At 41.9% G+C, this 21781-nt stretch overlaps 1 protein-coding gene across 1 annotated transcript; it reads left to right on the forward strand.

Annotated features, from left to right (window-relative positions):
- Positions 1–20063: 20063 nt before the first annotated feature.
- LOC136491816 (uncharacterized) lies at positions 20064–20684 on the forward strand. The gene has a single exon (XM_066488044.1). The coding sequence runs from the start codon at positions 20064–20066 to the stop codon at positions 20682–20684; it is 621 nt and encodes a 206-aa protein (XP_066344141.1).
- Positions 20685–21781: the final 1097 nt, after the last annotated feature.

A 21781-nucleotide genomic window follows, 5' to 3' on the forward strand; every position in this document is an offset into this window, starting at 1 on the left:
CAATGAACCAAGTTGATTAATGAAAATATTTACATGTGTTTCTACAGTTAAAATAAGTTAAATGGATATGTTTTATTTTCCGTTGCACTAAAAATCCTTCGATAGTCACTTTTTCGTTGAATCGCATATAGCGTGTCTTTTGCGTTTGTGTGTTCATAGCGATACGCCGTTTTGCTTATTTTATTGGTTGGTGTACTGTTCTCATATATTCTTGTTTGTATGCCATGTATGGATGTTTGTGTGGTGATATATGGTTCAGTCAATCGGTGAGGTTTACGTGGTGATTAAGAAGCTGTTCTCTAAAGACTAGAAGCTGATAATTGGAAGCAGAAGATTGAAAGTTGAATACTAAAGGCTTTTGAGCTTATTGCTTTGGGGGGAAAGCAAGTTAAGGCAAGTATAATATGAGGATCCTTGTTACCTATTCAATTTAATACAATCTCAATTCATATGCATATGTTAATGAACCGCCTAGAGTCTATTTACCTTGATATTGATTATCCTGTCCTTGATTTACCTATGGATTTTGTATGTGGGTAGTATGCTCAGTTTGTTCCAACTAATATTGACTAAAGAATACAATTAAAAATATATGCAATATGATATTAAAAGATGCTTTTTAGCAACATTGACAGAAGGGGGCTAGAGCATTGGGCCTTTTTGGGTGCTCTAGTCTACCCTCCATAAGGATTGAATCTTAAAGTGGCAAACCAGGACTTACCGTACAACTACAAGAACTATATGGCTCTGATCTTAGCCTAGTATCTTGATATGTTCTAGTTCATCAGTAGCTTACCAAAAGGGCAAGAGGAGGGCACTAGTTGGTATGTTTCTTTTCCTGCCAGGGTGTGTACTATGTCGCGATCATAAGTGCCACTCCTGGAGGAGGGTTGCATACGGCTAGATGGCTGAAACCTTAGCGGCTGCTGCCGATTAGAACAACTAGTGAAAAGCTTCATAGTGATCCTTGCCGACTTATCTTGGAAGTGAGTCAAGAGGCTGATCACCTCGGGCAAAGGGCAAACACGGCTCGTGGTGAAAGTGTACAAACTCAGCAGAGTATAAAACTAATATATTAGCCGTGCTCAAGGACATGAGCGGCCTAGATCCTTTTTGAGATAGATGGTTCCATGGATGGTTTGGGATATGATCAACCTTATGTTAAATATACTTTCATCTTGGGAGCTTAAGCATAACCTAGCAACATAGGTTTAACAAAAAAAATATGACCAACTAAAAGTTCTTACCCCAGTTCAGCTGTGTCTAGCCTTTTGAGCCTTGCATCCCCTCATGTTATACTTGTTGAGCATGGTGCGCTCACACTTGCTTTACAATCAACAAAAATCCTAGATGGGTTCTAGATGGTGGATCAAGTGAAGAGTTTCATGTGGAGTCCATGAGTACCAGGCGAGTGTTTTCCCTAGTCAATCGTTCCTATGGAGTATGGAGTCCCAAAGAGAAGATTAAGAATAGTTCCCTCTATGCTTCTGTAATACTTGTAAGTCCTGTTGTAACTATGTTCGATATATAATAAAGCATTGTCTATGATAATCTCCATATTTGTCGCTATATGTGTCGTGTGGACATTCTAGGCACACATATAGTTAACGCTTGGTATTCTTTGGAAAGCCAGGTGCGATAGAATGGTATCAGAGCAGTGTTGACTATAGGTGGCAAGCCTAGTTAGCACTGGTAGTTTCTAAAAACCTATTTTACTATAAAACTATTTCTCCACCTCCTTGACTCATTGAATTGAATATTTCCAACCCTTGTCCTATTGTCTCTTCTCCTTGATAGCTCCCTTTGAGCTATATTTTCCTATCTCCTTGAGTTGTTGTTCTTGATCTCTTGCAAAACTTTCTAGTCTCACCTCTATTCAAATTTCCAAAGCGATGTTAAGAAGTTTTCCCTTAAGAATACCTACCAAGTAGCTAGAAGGAATGATTAGTAATGAGCTTGTATTTCGTGTTTGGATGGTTTGTCCTTATGTCATGTTTGAGTTGGATCTTTTTAATGAGTGCAATGAATTTGTGGGTTATGCTCAAAATTTCATTAAAGGTTTAACGTATAAGGGATAAGGAAATAAATAGTTGGGTTCTTTTTCTCTTATCTCCCCCTTTCAGTCTTCTAGAGCAGTCTGTCTTCTACGGCCTATGTCTCCAACCTATGGGCAACCAAAAATTTTGAGAAACTTCTGGTTGAAAGTAGACTTAAAGATATTTCTTTTCCCACAAGAGTCACCTTGATAGATACTCTAGTTTGGGAGATATAAAAATTACAAGGCGATACATCTGTGCTGTCTGGAATCTAGAATAGTTTCTGTTGAGCAACGATTTCCACCAAGTTAACTGCAGAATCTGAAGGAGTGGTATAAAAGAAAGTTGTGGGTAATTTTATAAGCTTTCCAATGGTTTAATATGCAACTTTATTGGATAAACAAAACTTGAGATATGGATATTTTTCTGCACTGCTATTTTTATCTACGGGGAGGATTAATTTTTCTTATTCTTATCTATGTCCATAAGCTCTCTGGGATGTTAGAGGATGATAATACACCTTGAAGAAAGTTATATGTTGGATGTTGGTGCCCCTATCTCATCTCTTCTTAAGGGGGGTAGCCAAGCTAAGAGTGTTGCGAGTTGGTGAACTACAAGGAGTTCGGATCCACGTCAAGATTGACCTTCGAGCTAGCTATGGTTGGGAGTTCGATCTCCACGTACCTAGGATATAGACGTATACAAAGAGTTGTAAGAATGCTCAAGACTAAGATTAACTCTTGAAAACAATTAGATTGGTTTTGATTTCTATTTAAAGCTCTTTCCTTGAAATGAGATCTTCAAAAGATGTTGGAAAATGAATTGGCAACCTTTTGATTCAAAAACTTTGAAAAACTTCTTCAAAAGTTGATTTGAACTAAGTTCAAAAAGGGTTTAAGTTTGTTTTCTCATTTTCAAGAGTTGGTGTTCGAAACTTAATTTCAAAAGTGTTTCACCAAAGAATAAGAGTTGATTTGAAAAGAGTATTAAAGTTTAAAAGATTCAAAAAGAGTTTTTAAAGACTATATTTGAGACATTTCAAAAGTTTTGATTTGAATTTTGAAAGACTCTTTTGCTCAATCAAAAGAAAACAATTTGATTTGAACTGCTTCACTCAAGGTTTTAGTTTAAAAACAGATATTCATACAGAGTTTGAAAGTATCTTATTCCTGAAACTTCAAAAAGTTGGAAGTAAATTTTGATTTGAAAACCCACTTTGTTTTGAACTAAATTTAAAAAAGAGTAAAATGTATTCATTTACTTTTCAAAGTGGCTCTAAAGTGTTTTTAAAATGGGTTGTTTGGAAAAGGCCGATTGAGAAAAAAAATAATTTGAGTTGTCTTATTTCAAATTTTATTTGAAAGGTGTTCAAAATGCTATCAAGATATTTTACAAAAGTTTGAAAATTTTGGTTCAAAAGTTTGCAACAATTTGCATTTGGAAACGGAGCACTTTTGGCTTTGAATTAGAATTAAGTTTGATTTCAAAACAAAATTTGAAAAGAAAAGGTTTGAGTTGATTTCAAAAGTGTATTTCTAAAAGGAGTCTTCCAAAATGGTTCGAAAGGGTTGAAAATTATTTGATTTGATTTGATCTCCCAAAAGGCTTATTTCAAAAAGAATTTGAAAATGTGGATTAAATATTTTGTTGACTTTTAAAAAAATGGTAATTGAAAGCTTACTCTTTTCATTTCTAAAGAAGCTTTGAAATTGATTTGGTTTGATTTCAGAAATCCCAAAAGAGTTCATTCAAAATGATTTGAAAATGGAGTCCGAATGTTTCATTTGTTTTCTATAATCTTGAAAATCCCTAGTTTGAAATAGATTTCAAAAGAACCTGAGTTGATTTGTCTGCTTTTTATCAGAGATTTGGTTATAAAGTTGAGTTTTCAAAAGAGTTTGAAAAACAAAGCTTAGTATGTTTTCCTAAGTTTCCAATGATTTGAAAATGGTTGTGTTTATTTCAAAACCTCAAAAACATTTATTCAAAAGAGTTTCAAAACATGGTTGAAATATTTTCTTGAGTTCTAAACATAAAACATATTTTGAAAGCTATTTCAAAAGGAGTTGAAAAAGAAAATTTGTTTGGTTTTGATTTAAAGTCTTTTTTTGAAAAGTAAAACATTTCAAAATGCATAAAAAATAAACCATAGAATTCAAAGTTTTGATTCAAGCTAAGCAAGATCTTTTGGTAGCCTAACATATGGATAATAAGATTCATTGGGACGAATTAAGAGAAGCAACAAGATAGGACTTGGAATAAGATGAAACAAGAATCTGCAAGAGTAGCCACGTGATGAACTCTCATACAACACAAGGTGAGTATCAAGATGGTGTTGCTCAAGGAAGTGAAGAAGATCTCAAGCTAAAGTATCCCTCTCTTCTTTGCTCTTCTTCTCCGAATCTCGGGGACAAGATTCACCTTAAGGGGTAGAATTGTAACATCCTAAAATTAGCTACTTACTAAAAAAGAGTAAAATGAATTCTGTTAATTGTTTTGTGCTCATCAAAACATAGGTAAAAGAAAATTTTCTTTAAATTAAAATCCAACATAAGGGTAGCAACATGTTTGCACATACATGCCGTTGTATTGGTACTTTTGTGATGAGTGGTTTGGAAAGTAAATTCAAATCACAATCTTCAAAATATTATTTTCAAGTAGTGGTTTAAAAAGAATTTGAAAACTTACAAAAACAAAAATTAGGTAAGATATTTTGTTTTCAAAATCCAAAGGCTTGGAAAATGTTTTAAGAGGCGTTAGAACGAAGCCTCTCTTTCTGAGAATCTTTCCAACCTTTTTCGGGATTAAATTCCTATTTCTTTGAGCTTTGACTTTTTCCTCGATCAATCCAAAAGTCTTTTCTAGGAGCTAAACCACTTTGGTTGTGTTCCTTATCCTTCCATCTAACCCTAGGAATTTTTATGGAATTTTTTAGAGCCCAGAGATATTTTTCGGAGCCTAAATAGTATTTCCCGATTTTTTGTAATTATTTTAATTCTGAAAATCAATAATTCCTAAAATATCATCACTTTTCAAAATCGCCAAACCCTGCGTATATATATATGTCGACGTAGCCCTCGACTCGAGGATTCAAGAAGTACAGCCCATTTTGTGATCCACCACTCGTAGCCCCACAGATCGGACGTCGAAGTTCGGAACAGCTAGGTTTTCGGCGAACTCTTTGGTGAGCTTTTCTGGCCAAACCGCCATGTTCCGGCGTCAGCCACCATCGCCACAAGATATATCTCATCGTTCTCTACACCGTCATGCTTTTCGTTTTGTGAATCCATCACCGGTTGACCGCGTTCTGTTTCTTCTTTCTCTCTTCCGATCAGGTTTCCCTGCGATTTCCATTGGTGACCACAAAGCTCCTGCGTTCCGGTCATCTACGGTGCAGATCTTGGCCTCGCACTTCGGCTCCATGCCATACGGATCCAACGCATGCGTCTCTCGCACCCTAAGCCCATGTGCTTGGCCATCACCTGGCTGCAGCAGGCCACCGTCGCTGCCCAGCACGTGCATGCATCTTGGGGAGGTGGGATGGCCTAGCCAGGCGCCACTTCGTCTTCGCCGCGTGCGCACTGTGCGCAGCCGCCGCCTTGTCCTAGCAGGCTGGACAAGCCCCAGCCAAGGCCCCTCTCTCCCCCATCGTGCGCAGCAACAAGCAAATTGGCATGGCTGTGTTCGTACGGGAGTTCAAGGTAGGAGACGAGATATTTACAAGAATGCCACTGGTTTATTAAATCTTCGTCGTTTCTTCGTTTTAATTCAGTTTTAGTTCGTTCTAGTTGCGTTATTTTCATGTCGCCGAGTTCTACACAATAGAGTTATTAGTTTATATATCACATGTTTATGAACTTATTTTAATAAAATATTAATTGTGTCTATAATTAATTAATCGCTGTTTAATTAAAGTCGATTTACGTTTTTTATTTTGATTTGATTGTGCGAGTTTCTTCGCACTGTGTGATACGTGTTAGCAGCGATGTTTAACATGTCTCACATCTTGGAAATTTATAAGTTAAATATTAATTTGATTAATGATTATTCAATAACTTTTTAATTAAAAGCAATTTAAGTTCTAATTCCGTTTTGCATCGTTTAAGTTGCGTTCGGTTCATGCTGACGTGAACTATATGTTAGTGGCAATGTTTTTCATGTCACATATTTTTTCATATGTAGCTAAATATTGAAATGATTAAATATGCGTGCAAATAGTTTTATAATTAAGTAATATATGTTTTATATCTTGACAATTTATGTATGATATCAATATGATTAATTGATGATATTAATATGTTTCTAAAATATAATTTGCTTAGTTTAACAACATGTCAAATACAATTCAATTAGGTGCTCTCACATGTCAACTTAAATATGTATTTATTAATTATAATTTGCTTAGTTTAAACATGATTTATATAAAATCAGTTAAGATGCTTTCACATGCATTTTTCTCTTGCAAAGTTAAAGTTTAATTTGATTAAATGATACGTGCATGTTTATGTACAAAATATGACTAGTTCAACTCGGGCTTTGAATTAAATTATGTTTTAACTAATCCAAATTAATAACACCTTCACATGATTTTTCTTAATTAAAATAAATCAAGCATTTAGGCTTTTCTTTTATAATATAGAACTCTGATAGTCGTTTCTTTTGTACCGTAGTTTCATTATCGACGTGTTCTACACAGTGGCGTTAGTGGTTCTCATGTTACTCAAATATGTTTTTGTAGTTAAAAAGTTAATTGTATTAATACTATCACTTGCATCGTTTTTGAAATATAAAGTCAATATAGGTTTTATACTACGTTCTTTCTTAAGCAATGAACCAAGTTGATTAATGAAAATATTTACATGTGTTTCTACAGTTAAAATAAGTTAAATGGATAGGTTTTATTTTCTGTTGCACTGAAAATCCTTTGATAGTTGCTTTTTCGTTGAATCGCATATAGCGTGTATTTTGTGTTTGTGTGTTCGTAGCAATACGCCGTTTTGCTTATTTTATTGGTTGGTGTACTGTTCTCATATATTCTTGTTTGTATGCCATGTATGGATGTTTGTGTGGTGATATATGGTTCAGTCAATCAGTGAGGTTTACGTGGTGATTAAGAAGTTGTTCTCTGAAGACTAGAAACTGAGAATTGGAAGCAGAAGATTGAAAGTTGAATACTAAAGGCTTTTGAGCATATTGCTTTGGGGGAAAAGCAAGTTAAGGCAAGTATAATATGATGATCCTTGTTACCTATTCACTTTAATGCAATCTCAATTCATATGCATATGTTAATGAACCGCCTGAAGTCTCTTTACCTTGATATTGATTATCCTATCGTTGATTTACCTATGGATTTTGCATGTGGATAGTATGCTCAGTTTGCTCCAACTAATATTGACTAAAGAATACAATTAAAGATATATACAACATGGTATTAAAAGATGCTTTTTAGCAACATGGACAGAAGGGGCCTAGAGCATTGGGCCTTTTTGGGTGTTCTAGTCTGCCCTCCATAAGGACTGAATCTTAAAGTGGCAAACCAGGACTTACCGTACAGCCACGAGAACTACATGGCTCTGGTCTTAGCCTAGTATCTTGATCTGTTCTAGTTCATCGGTAGCTTACCAAAAGGGCAAGAGGGGGGCACTAGTTGGTATGTTTCTTTTCCTGCCAGGGTGTGTACTATGCCGCGACCATAAGTGCCACTCCTAGAGGAGGGTTGCATATGGCCAGATGGCTGAAACCTTAGCGGTTGCTACCTATTAGAACAACTGGTGAAAAGCTTTGTAGTGATCTTTGTCGACTTATCTTGGAAGTGAGTCAAGAGGTTGATCACCTCGGGCAAAGGGCAATCATGGCTCGTGGTGAAAGTGTACAAACTCTACAGAGTATAAAACTGATATATCAGCCGTGCTCACGGATATGAGCGACCTAGATCCTTTTTCAAGGTAGTTGGTTCCATGGATGGTTTGGGATATGATCAACCTTGATGTTAAATATACTTTCACCTTGGGAGCTTAAGCATAACCTAGCAACATAGGTTTAATAAATAAAATATGACTATGTAAAAGTGATTATCGCAGTTCAACCGTGTCTAGCCTTTTGAGCCTTGCATCCCCTCATGTTATACTTGTTGAGTATAGTGCGCTCACACTTGTTTTACAATCAACAAAAATCCCAGATGGGTACCAGATGCTGGATCAAGTGAAGAGTTTCTTGTGGAGTCCATGCATACTAGGCGAGTGTTTTCCCTAGTCAACTGTCCCTGTGGAGTATGGAGTCCCAAAGAGAAGATTAAGAATAGTTTCTGCTATACTTCTATAATACTTGTAAGTCCTGTTGTAACTATGTTCAATATATAATAAAGCATTGTCTTTGATAATCTCCATATTTGTCGCTATATGTGTCATGTGGACATCCTGGGCACACATATAGTTAGCGCTTGGTATTCTTTGGAAAACCGGGTGCGATACACAGACCCATCAAGGGCCTCTTAAGTAGACCTCTTGCCGTTCTCCATACCTTTGAGCCTATTGAAAAATGAATCGCACCAAAGACACAGAAGGTTTGGGATGACATAGGTTGTTTTTCAATCCACAACCATGACCCGTATATATAGCCCAGGAGGCGAGGCTTTGTCAGGGTTATGGAATTAAAGTCAGTTATGGAAACAGATCGACAATCCAGAAATTCAGGGGATGGATCATGAAGAAACAATGGATTCAAACTTATTGCTTCCCATAATTACAAGATACCATGGGATTGATACAAAAGGTTTACATTAACTGACAATCAACCCACTAAGACTTCTTTGGATTGAAGGGAGTCCAAATCCCCACAAGGCCAAAAGTCATCATGAACCGAGTCATATCGGCCCGCATATAGAAGTGGCATCAGGGGAGAGAAAAGGCCGCCTGCTAAAAGGATGCCCACATATCCAACCGATTTCTCGGGTGGCTGGGAAACCATGGGAAAGAAGTCTATGGTTTCTCCGATGTGCATTTCATAGAGTAAATAAGGGAAAGATGTCCACACATTTTAACCCTTGCAAACACTAGGATAGCTCTGCGATCATGGTGAGAAAGCTTAGGTGATGTCACAAGAATTATTCTAACTGTAGCAGCTGATCCTCTTGCTCGACAAGGCACTAAAATGAGGGACACAATCACCCTATGCACAAGAATTCTTCTAACCACTCAAGACCCTCATAGCAAGAAATTAGACCATGGAGGGTCTGGCAGAGCCAACAGCACTAGAGGAAGCAAGCAGAAGAGAAACATAACTAAGTTGTTGAGTTACTCTCGCCCGAGTCGGATGGACATTTATAGTCGGTCTAGAAGGATGAATCCAAGCGCCCGTAAAGCAATAATGCTCTCGTAAAGTTTTGAAGTATGGGTTCACAAGCAGGCAAGGGCGATGACGGATAGTAGGCCCTAGATCAAGATTCTCTACTATGACTACGGACCCATCGGGGTACAAACGCGGTAATTTTGGAATAAAATTACTTTTATCCCAAAATTGGGGGGCATGTGTTTACACATAAATTTGGGAAACAGAACGCGGGAACTCAAGCTTCCAAGATTGTGTCATGAAGGAATCAATTGCATAAGGATCGATATTAGCTGATTCAGATGCAGCACTAGAATCGACTCTCTTCGGATGATGTTAGCAGATAACGACAATGAGCTACGGTTGGCGTCGGGAAAGACATGTCGGACTCTACAAAAAGAGAAAGATTAGGGTCTAAGTTATCTCAAGTTAGGAATGTTTTCTCTTATACCAAAGGTTGTAATAAGTCATACTTGAGTAGGATTCATGCTTAGGTTCTGGGTATAAATATTGGACCCAGCTATTGTAAAGAGGACATCCAATCAATCAATACAAATTACTTTTTTTGGCTTCACGCCAACCTAGGAGTAGGAGTAGTGTAGATGTCGGCGGGTTCTTCAACAAGCAGGGCTACATCAGTCCGACCGACCTCTGACTTATCTATAAGTACCGTCATGGCTTATACTTCTGTTTGTAAGACTGCATCGGTTAAGTTTGACCTCCACTGTGAGCTCTAGTATAAGCTAGTTATCGATCCCTATCTAGTTCAAGTATGGCTACATTGGTTAAGTTCGACCTCCACTGCTCGAATTAGATCAAGATCAAGTTATTGGCTCTACCTAAGAGTGGCTTCCTTTGGGTAGATTTATTAAGTTACCGATCTTGCTGATGTCCTTATTGTCATTAGTTTCAGCAATATCAACCTACCTGATCGAGATCGATCTAGATTGGCCTCACATCCTTTTAGTCCCTCGTTTATTTTGTTACATTGTGATAGTTTTTACTTTAGACGACGGATTTTGTTTCATCGGCTGTTCTACTTCGATCTTGATCATGCATAGTACGCGGTCAAGGCGTGTCTAATCTTGAGAAGGTTTACTAGCTAGTTAAATCTGGTCTATAGATCGCTATTATGGCTGTAACGATCTGGTCGATCTCCACTGATGGCACTTTTAGATTGGAGGATGCTAGTTGGTAGACTTGCTTTCAACTAGGCGTGACCTTAGCTATTTGCTATGCCTGCATCAGCTAAATAGCTGGTTGCCCATACTTTAACGCTCGTAGTATGTCTTCATGATTCCATTAAATATGAATAGATATGTTTGCTTTAAAAGTTTAATCTGTTGTCTTTATTATGGCTGCCATCGATTCGGTTGAACCCCACTGTTAAAGATAATAGATCATATTTGATGAGTTTATAAATCTATTCACATTAAATAGTTGATTGTTCTCATGCTACGATCCTTCTTCTACCTGAATCGGCTATTTCAGCCGATTTGCCTGTGCTTTCACAAATATAGCATGTCCTCCACAAACCTATCAACATATAGATAGTTTTATGGATCCTTTGGCATTAGTTTGTTGTTATCATCATAGCTGCGATCCAGTCGAACCTCACTATTGATGGTAACATATTAGATTCAGAGTGTTTGTAGATCCATTCATACCAGATAGTCGATTTGTTCGCATGTTATATCCTTTCTTGTTAAACTCATTGGCCCAATGCTTTATACTAGTTGTATTTTATCTAGCTGATGAAGTTACTTATATCTAGGTGCGTCGTATTTGTTACTATAAAATCAATCATGACCAACGAGATTTGCAGTCCTTAACAGCCGATTTCTTCTCGTATAAGCTATTTAGTCAATTTTCCCGTCTAGCTGCTCCCAAAGCGGCACACTTGGAACTGTCTGGGCAAGACTGGCAAGTTCTACCTTAAATTACTGATAAACTTTCTCTCCTTATCAATTGTAGATCAAATTGACTGGCACGCCCTCAGGAGGAATTCGCAAGGTCAACTGGTCCTGCATTAAAACCAAGCAGATCTTTGGGCTCATCCTAATCAGATTCTTCTAGCTTGCTATGTGCTAGGCGCATTGACACATTTTTGCACCGATAGCGTCCTTGGTTACTCCCTTGATGGTGAAAGTGATGTAGATCTCTAGAAAGTATTGGAGATGTGCACTCGCATCTTCATATACCTTTCCACAAAATTGGCTCACTTGCACCATATTGATGAGAGCCAGCTTGAGCTCGAATCCATTATCTCCTACATTGACTATGGGTCCAGTTCGGATGTTGGCAGTGGTTGGAGCAGAGAATTCATGAAGAGTCCTATCAGTCATGGCTTCAAATTCTAGTGTTAAGCTTCACCTTATATGGTTGTCTTCTAACTCTAAAGCTAAAACTTTTTTGAGTTTAGCCTTAGTCCTCTTAAGTAGTGCTTCTAGATTGTGAACGTAGTTTGTCGAAAGGTCAAAACCGGTAATACATTACCCTGCATAAGATACACAAGCAGACAAAATAAGGGTAAGCCTGCTTGAGCAGGGGTCAATGGTTATTTCGATCACATCAATAAGTATAAGTTTATCAATACTTCCTTTGTCTAGCTACCTTCCCCAACAACGGTGCTAGAAATGCTTGTTGGTATTTATTAACTTGTCACTTGTTTTAATAGCCACCTATTAATTACCTACATCTCCTAACAATACTTTACTAGGTTGTCATCCCTAGTGATGGTGCCAGAGATGCTTGTTGGTGCTACCTAGCATCACTACTAGAATGATACTATGTAGTTCTTTATCATCTTATGTGACTAGAAAGAATATATACATATGAATGAAAAAGGATCTGCAAGCGCACAAATAATATACCATTGTAGCACTTCACCCGGGAGTATTCCAGGTATCGTTATTTATATTTTTACCATAGGGAAGGTCTAGCAAGGACAAGTATTGATAACTTATACTATTGATGGAGAAGTAAACCATAACCAATATTCTACTCATAATAGGGGTAAGTCATAGGATAAGATATATATATATATATATATATATATATATATAATAAGTATTGATCAATGATAATGATAAATCACTCAGAGTACTCCTTTCTATGGCATTAGCATGGTTAGGTAGAATATTAGAAGAATAATTCCTAAGTCATCCTTAATTACAAGTCAAAGCATACATTTGATTAGTGTAATTACACCTAGTAATCATGGCAAAGATCATCTTCATATCTACACATAAGGGATATTACTAGGGAAGAGTAAGAACAGAGCTTATCATCCTTCGTAGTTAGATCCTACGTGCTACCTACATTAGGGAGTGGACTACAAAGGACTCAATGGGAGTGTCACATCTATGATCTACCACATGACCTAAAATATATGGTGTATTCATAGGTAAATAATGTATAAGCACCACGCTTACACAATGTCGACCACCCACCCATGGTACCTTAAAGTGAGTGTTATACGAACATATGCATGAATATGATGATAATACAACTATACTAAGCATATAATCAAAGTAGACGATGAACATTATAACGAAGAACATGGATAATATGAATACTAATATTTTCATAACAATTGTAGCAAGCATAAAAAAATAATGGAGATACAAAAGAGATAGAGAGGTACAAAGATTATACCAAACCACGCTCTTGACATGATTGGGAATCCAAGCGAAGCCTGCTTGCCTCCCTCTAGACCTAGCCTAACTAGCTATGCCCTAGAATATGGTGGAGCTCTGAGGATGATTAGGATTTCTGTCTTCTCAAATGACTTGATGACTAGGGTTATGCCTAAGAGGAGAGGCAGGGGCTGGATTATATAGCCCTGAGGGTCCAACATGAGCCCTTGGATCAAATCGACTTAAGCAATAGCTTAGATGCATCATCAAAGGCGGTGGGAAACCGACATAGTGATGAGGATAATAGGTGGGCCCATGGGGGGCTGGGTAGCCTGATAGTGGAGCCAGGTGGCCCCACATGTCATCCCCTTGCTATTTGCTTCAATGACATGGCTTCTGGAGTGTTCTAGAGTCTTCCCACATAGGTACCACGGTGGAACTCCATATTTTCCTTTGACAATTAGGTCCTCCTTGGCGGTTTTCTAATTAAACCCTGCTAGAAACATAGATTCACAAAAACTCATAGAATTTATTAGTTTAAACCCTAGACCTTTGTTGGTGATCTCAATTGTGCCCTTATACATGTTTTACTAACAGTTTATAATGGTTGTTAACTACCGTCAACAGACCCCTATGTCGGCACCTATCACGATCAAGCCCCAGCATCATCATTGACAACCACCACACCGGATCTACTACCCCTTCGTTAATGCTAGCCACACCACTTCCATGACCAGGATGACAAGAGGGCGGTGCCGACGACGCAGCATAGCCAGGAATAGGAAGAGGTACCCAAATTCCTTTTTATGATGCGTGTTGTACTCTAGTGGTTGAACTAGGGACCTGTAGATATATAGTGATGGGGTTACATGTTTCTTAGTTGATTATAGTTCACATATGCTTTATTCAAGTATAATAGCTTCTGTATAAGTTGTAGTTCACATTGCTTTATTCAAGTAATGGCTTCTGTATAAGCTATAGTTTAGGTGCCTAATTTGCACACTCCTGCTTTGTTTTGTTGACATTCGATACAAGGTTAACTCAATAAATGCCTTTGTGATCTACAAGTTGACATCCAGAATATCTCCCTAAAGCAGGGGAGCGTGTTCAGGGATATGGTGATACAGATATAGATTTAGAAGAGCGAGCGCCCCTTACAATTGAGGTGCTTGTTCTATCTTGTCATGTTGGGATCGGAGGGGGTTGGTTTACATAGTAGTGTAATTCATTTTTTTGCTGTATGGATAGGAATGCAATTTTTACATGCTTGCCACTTAAGTTTGTTTCTCTAATTTTAGGCTATGGGTTGAACAAGTTGTAGAGAAGTCCTTGCCAGTAGGGCAAAAGGCAACACCGATGTGGGTCTTGGGGATGGCAATCCAAGAGAGTGAAGCCAACTAGTCTAGCAGAATTGTAGCATCTTGTAGTTCCAACTAGGTCCAAAAGTCAGCACGCACAAGGCGAACAAAGCCCTACAAGGGACTGGTCACGTGAAGATGACCTTAGCCATGCCAAAGAGGAGACTCCACCTACCCACCAGTAGAATGACCAAACTTACAAAGGTTGGTACTACCTTATACATGTCTATAAATCAAGCCACACTATTTGATATCCATGTTACTTTTCTAACAATCTGAATGTATGAAAAATGTGTAGTACCATTGCAGAGAAGAGCGAGGAAGTCGAGGCAAGCAACTAAGGGAGTTGGGATTCACAAAACCACCCAAACAAAGGGAACAAGGATGCCCATCTCAGTTGTCAAGGGGAATAGAAGGCCACATGATCCATTGTAAGCTGCCAAGTTTGCCTCAGAGGCAGGTGTAGTAGTCAGGTCTAAAGTACCAATTTTCCTACACCAGATACATTACAAGCAATAGATAGAACTTCTCATTGGATTTGTGGCCAAGCTATCTGTAAGTATGTATATCCTCTGTTGACATTCAACTCTACCTTGAGCAACTTAGTAATGGATTTAATTTGCATTCACACTTCTACAGTTGAGGCTGGCCATTGATGACAATGATGAAGCAACAAAAGAAGCATGCATGAGTGTGTTATAGTCTGTTGTACGGCAGACACGCTATAGGTTCAAGCGATCTTACTTCAACGGCATCCCCACTGATGAAATCAGAATGACCTCTCCTATGTCTAGTATGAATGATACACAGTGGTGTGTACTTGTCTACATGTGGTAAAGTTCCAAGAACAAGGTGTGTGTGTGTGAATTCATTTATTTCTTATCTAGTTTTTATGTGGTCTACTTGTGCTGTAGTCTAACACAATTGTGGTTATAAGCGGTCTCGGAGCAGAACAAGCAAAACCATACAAAAGTCAAGTGCAACCAGGTTACAGGATCTCGCTCCTATATTGCCCACCTACAAACATATGTAAGTGATGGTTGTGTTACTCTTTTTATACGCGATGCCTTTTGTGTCAACAGAAAGGCATGTGCAATTTTAATAGAAGGATAAAAATAGGAAGGACATAGGACATGATCAAGAAGTGCTCGTTGAAGAACATGATCGACCTCATGAAGATGTTGATGTAGTGGGAATCTTCAACAATTTCCATACCAGTAGCAACATGGGACTGAACGATGTTGCAAGAGAAGCAGTGGTGAGTACCTTTATTTGCTTTCCTTGAAAACTGCTGAAGCCATTGGCATAAAAGAAGGAAAAGTAGGAGGAGCCTAAAGTGGCACCATCATTTTGAAGTTGTAATATTACAACAGTTAATATGTTACCTATATATTATGCTTATGAATCTCTATCGGCAGTAGGCTGAGGAAGACCTATGCATTACTTATACTGAAATAATTTCTTGGTTCTGCAATTTAAGTCCTCTTCCTAATGTTTACTTCTTGGTTTTCGTAGGAAGCTATGGAAACTATACGAGCAGAACCTATTTTCCAAGGTCCTCTACCAGGTCAGCTGCAACACCTTTTCTTTGAAGAATGCTTGTATCAGGACAAGCTGCTCCAGACTTTGGGAACGCCTTGCTGCTCATAAAGAAAGTTCAGCTATCCTCACTAAACAAGTGGATCAACTGAAGAGGAAGGCAAAAAACACTGATAGGGAGTTTGAGAAGTTCAAGAAAAAGCAACAGAAGGAGTACAATAAGCTCCATGAGCATATCATGCTCTTAAGCGCTAGTAACTCTCAGTCTTGTTGATGCAGTAAACATGTGGTTTGTTTGCTATTTTGATGTGAAATTTTGGTGACTTGATATGTGAACTCTGTCAGTGGTTTGCTACTAAGCTAAACTACTATTATTTGATTCAGGTTCAATATAATTATGCATATTGTCAGGTTCATAAACCCGAGGTCCCTCAGGGACCGGCTTCCACGCCAAGGCTCGGCCCAAGAGTCTAAATGCAACAGGCCAGAAGGATGGCTTAGTCACCGACTAGAAGGTCTAGACCAAAAGGAGCGGCGCCCACTCGTCGACCCCATTGGCCCACCACTTTGATCGGAGCACTCGCTTTGGCCTCCAGCCACCTTCAGACGCTCTCTCCGATCGGAAGGCCTGGCCCAAAGTGCTACTTCCAACTCTGACCCCACGTCCCTCCGACCGGGGCTCGTAGGAACCCTGCTCACCGCTCTTCTTCGACCGACGCACTCAAAGACGATTGGAGCCATCCGACTAGGGACACCTGCTCGGTAGGAACCAGGAGACATGTGGAGAAAAAGCAAAGCAAGGCAAGGCTCATAAGTCAAAGCCACTATACTAGGGACCATACCCTACACGGAATAGTACTCTACAGCCACCCCGACATAAACAATATTGTAGGTGCCGACATCTCCCTCTATAGTATTATAGGTGCTGCTAAAACTCCCATACGGTAAGGCCCCCCACGTGCCTCTGGTCATCGATAGCATTATGGGCACCAAGATTTACCGTACCAGTTGAACGTGGTGAGACTCCTCACATGCCTCTGGGCATCAAACAGTATTTGTAGGTACTAACGTCTACCGTCCTTGAAGAAGGTAGCATGACCTCCCACATGCATCTGACATTCTACAGTAACATTAACAGTGTTGTCGGTGCCTACCATTATCTTGTACCCACTGGCATGGGCAACAAGGCTTGGTAGGCGTGGGCAACAAGGCTCGGTGACATACGCACCCTTTCCCTCTCACTTGTAAAGTCATCCCCTTCATCTATAAAAGGGGGTGCGCTTCCTCCAACAAAAAGAGACCAATTCCAGTTGATCAGAGTTCCTTAGATCGATAGCTCACAACCATAGAACCGCTAGGTTCGGACCTCAAGCACCCGCTTGAACACTTAGCTCATAGCGAAGTTCCTATCACTCTTGGCCCTTCCGACCGGAGCTGATCGGACCTCTTGTACACCTCATCTTTCTCCTTCTCGTTTGTAACCCCACTACAAACTTTGAGCACCTAGGCTCAGGAATAAAGTCACCGACCGACCTAGACTGGACGTAGGGCACATTGCCTAAACCAGTATAAATCCTATGTCATTGAGTGCTAGGCCACCTCCGATCACAACGTACAGCAAAACTACAAATATTCACTAGTTGCTCACTTTCTGCACCGACAGTTGGCATCATCCATGGGGAGGACGTTGTACGTTCAACACTTTTTGGTCATCGGATGGCCCATTTTTTCGCCACTCTTGCCATGGAGGGCTCAGGCGATATGATTCGCTTCGACTCATTGGAATTTCCCACACTCTCGCCCACCGGGATGCGGGTTCCACCCATTTTTGAGCCATCCTAGGCCTTCCTCTTTGGAAGCCTGGCCTTCGTCGCTGACCGACTCGGTGTACTACACCTCCACGAGGAGGCTCGCGACCCGACACCCATCGGAGGGACGTCCTCCATCGACTCCGGGACACGTGACTTCAATGACACGGCATCTGCGCTTCATTCCTAGCAAACTCTCTGCTCAAACCCCACTGTAAGTAATATGCGTACTGTTATTCATTCTTTATTTACTATCTCCCACCGATCACCCGGAGGGAATGTACCGCCCATGCCACAAACACTGTATGATCGGTTCCCCTACAACCTCATGTCCTCCACAGATGCATACGCTCGGGGGCACCAAAGGATGCTGGCACCATCCCCCTCATGTCCAAATTCATGGGAATGGCAGGCTGCGTTCTTGCCATTTCCCACAAACTCCCAGATGGCAAGGGCGAGAGCGATGGTTCCAGCATCTATGATGTGGCGCCCCGCCATCGTTCGTCCCGGGAGTGCGCTATGGCGGATGCTCCGTTACAGCCATCGGTGGTTGTGGAGTCTGTGCAAACTCACACCCCTCTGGACCCGCATGTAGGGGCCCTCGCGTCTGTGCAAGCACACACCGAGGAATTACGACAATGATGGCAGAACCAGCCACCGCCTGCGCTGGTGTAGTCGGTGCGACATGTTGCACCCCATGCGCCTGGCCGAACGGGTGGCACCTAAGGTCGCGCCCGTCAGGTCCAACATGACATCACGAATGAGGGGAGCGATCTCCCACAATTCGCCTGGGCCAGCCAGAACATCGCTGCTACGACAATGCTTCTGCGTGCGTTCCCAAGCCCATTGACCCCCAGGAGCGCGCAGTCTACCAGAACCTCCGGGTTCTGGTAGAAGCCGCCGTCATCCATCAGGCAGAAAGCTCCATGTTGTGACTCCGACCCATGCCCTCTCTCCCCACCGAGGGAGCAGGGATGTGCCACATGGGTCACTCCATCCGCTCACCGCTACAACTGTCAGGCGTGGCTCGAGAAGTAGTAGTCGTGCCATGATCCAACCCGACGCCCGCTCCACACCAACCGCCGGTACACGAGCAGCCCGATCCGCACCAGGACGCTCATAGCATCATCAGCAACCGACATCAGGCCTGGCACGATAGTGATCTCCACTGAACAGCAGCAGCCGACATGGATCCTAGCTGAACCATCGAGGGGAGCGGTGAATGAAACATGCCCCAGGCGTAGTCGCTGGCTTGATGACCGGAGCCCTAGCCCTGAGGGCCCAGGGCCACGGGCCTTTAGCCGGTGCATCCAAAGAGCACCATTCCTATAGCATTTCTGACCACCCGCCAACATCACCAAATACATCGGGGAGACAAACCTAGCTATTTTGCTCGAAGACTTCTGACTCGCCTATCGGGCTAGAGGAGTGGATGATGACTATTTCATCATTCAATACCTTCCCATTTGCATGGGGGAACATGTTTGGGCATGGCTTGAATTCCTTCCGTATGACAGCATCTGCGACTAGACGGACCTCAAGAGGGTCTTCATCAAAAATTTCCAGGGGATGTACGTCCACCCGAGAAACTCCTGGGACTTCAAGAGCTATCAATAGGAGCCCAATGAGTCCCTACGGGATTACAACCATAGGTTCTCCCAATGATGCAACTCCCTCCCCAATGTCATCGACACAGACGTCATTAGCGCGTTCCTCTCTGGGACGAACTATGAGTCCCTGATCCACAAGCTTGGCTGCTTGAAACCCTATACCACCCGCGACCTGCTCGACATCGCCACCAACCATGCCTCTGGTGAGGAGGTGGTCGGAGCGATCTTCAATGGAGGCTAAGACAAGGTCAAAGCCAAGTGCACGGACCCAAACGAAGGCCCCACCATGCAGAGGGGCAAGAAAAACAAAAAAGATCATTGCCGGTCGGACAGCGCCACGCTGGTCACCATGGTCGATCGCACGGCCAAGCAGCCCCAACAGGGACTGCCTGACCACTTCAACAAACTCATGGATGGTCCATGCACCAACCACACCTACCCCATCAAGCACCTCTATAAGGAATGCAAGCTCCTCAAACGCTTCCTCCGACAGGCGGGCGGGCCAAAGGAGGGAGATGACAAAGAGGCGATAGCCAAGAAGGGGGGTGTGGTAGGTAAGGATGGAGATGGCTTCCTTGAGCCTGAGGAGTGCATCATGATCTTCAGTGGATCTAACGCTGTCTAGTCCAAGCGCCAGCACAAGATCCACTATCAAGAGGCATATGTCACCGAGACAGCCATCCCCTCCTTCCTCAACTAGTCAGAATCACCGATCACCTTTGATCAGAGGGACCATCCCTCCCATGTCATGAGACTAGGACACTACCCGCTCATCATCGACCCCATCGTCTACAAGAAGAGCCTCACCAAGGTGCTGATGGACAGGGGCAGCGGCCTCAACATCCTATACATCGACACCCTTGATGCCATGCGCATCCCCCAATCAGAGCTCTGCCTGGCAAGCTCCCCCTTCCACAGGGTGATCCTGGGAGCGCAGCCATACCCGCTCGAACAGATCAATCTGCCCGCCACATTCGGTAGCCAGGCCAACTTTCGCTCGGAGGTCCTCACCTTCGAGGTGGTGGACTTTCTGGGGTCCTACCATGCCATCTTGGGGCAGCCATGCTATACAAAATTCATGGCAATCCCCAACTACACCTACCTCAAGTTGAAGATGCTAGGACCAAATGGCGTCATCACCATGAGTAGCGCCTTTTCACACACCTTCGCCTGTGACCGCGAGCACTACAAGCTCGCCACGGCGGTCGTCAACTCGTCCAAGCTCCCATGGCTCGGGGAATCATTGGCCCTGGTAGTCCCAGACTGCAACAAACCAACTTCATCGACGGCCTTCTGCCTGCTCGAAGAAACCAAGGCAGTGGGGATTGACCCCACCAACTCAACCAAGATGGTTCTGATCGGGACCTAGCTCCCAACCAAATAGGAATGCGAGCTTATCAACTTCCTATGCGACAATCGTGATGTCTTCGCATGGCAGCCCTCTAACATGCTAGGGACACCGTGGGAGGTCACCAAGCACACATTGCCCCTTATCCTAGGCTCAAAGCCCACCAAGCAGCGTCTACGTCGCTTCAATGACAAGAGGCGCAGGGCCATAGGTGAAGAAATCGCCAAGCTCCTGGCAGCAGGATTCATTAGAGAGGTCTTCCACTCTGACTGGCTCACTAATCCCATCCTTGTCAGGAAAAAGATAGGAAAGTGGAGAATGTGCGTTGATTATACTGGACTCAACAAATCATGTCTAAAGGATCACTTTTTTTTGCCATGCATAGACCAGATAATCGACTCCACCTCGGGTTGTGAGATCCTCTCCTTTCTAGATGCCTACTCAGGCTACCACCAGATCATGATGAAAGAATCCAATCAGCTCGCAACCTCATTCATCACCCCGTATGGTTCGTACTGCTACATGACCATGCCCTTAGGCCTGAAGAACGCTGGCGCCCCCTACCAAAGGTGCATGCAGCAATGCTTCACCAACCAAATCGACCTGCTCAATCAGCCTGATCAAGTCGAGTGGCTAAAACCAACAATTGTTGTCTATGTTGATGACATAGTGGTCAAAATAGCCAAAGCTTGCGACCTAATCGCAGACCTAGCCGCAACATTCATGAACCTCCAAAGGTTCAACATCAAGCTGAACCCCGAGAAATGTGTTTTTGGGGTTCTGAAGGGGAAGCTGCTTGGATACATCATGTCCGAACGTGGCATCGCGGCCAACCCTAAAAAGATCATGGCCATCTCCATCATGGGCCCCATACGCAATGTCAAGGGCATACAAAGGCTCACCAGCTATCTGGCTACCCTAAGCCGCTTCATCTCCTGGTCGGTGAATGGGGGATGCCACTCTACAAGCTCCTCAAAAGGACAGATGCCTTCGTCTATACTGAGGAAGCCCAGCAGGCTCTCTAAAGCCTCAAAATGTCCCTAACATTAGCCCCAATCCTCGTCGCTCTAGAACGGGGAGAATCCCTCCTCCTTTACGTCGCGACAAGTAACCATGTG

Source organism: Miscanthus floridulus, chromosome 11, assembly GCF_019320115.1.
Source record: "Miscanthus floridulus cultivar M001 chromosome 11, ASM1932011v1, whole genome shotgun sequence".
NCBI lineage: Eukaryota > Viridiplantae > Streptophyta > Magnoliopsida > Poales > Poaceae > Miscanthus > Miscanthus floridulus.

Coding starts and splice junctions, on each gene's coding strand:
- LOC136491816 (XM_066488044.1), top strand. CDS start 20,064: ATGAGACTAGGACACTACCCGCTCATCATCGACCCCATCGTCTACAAG.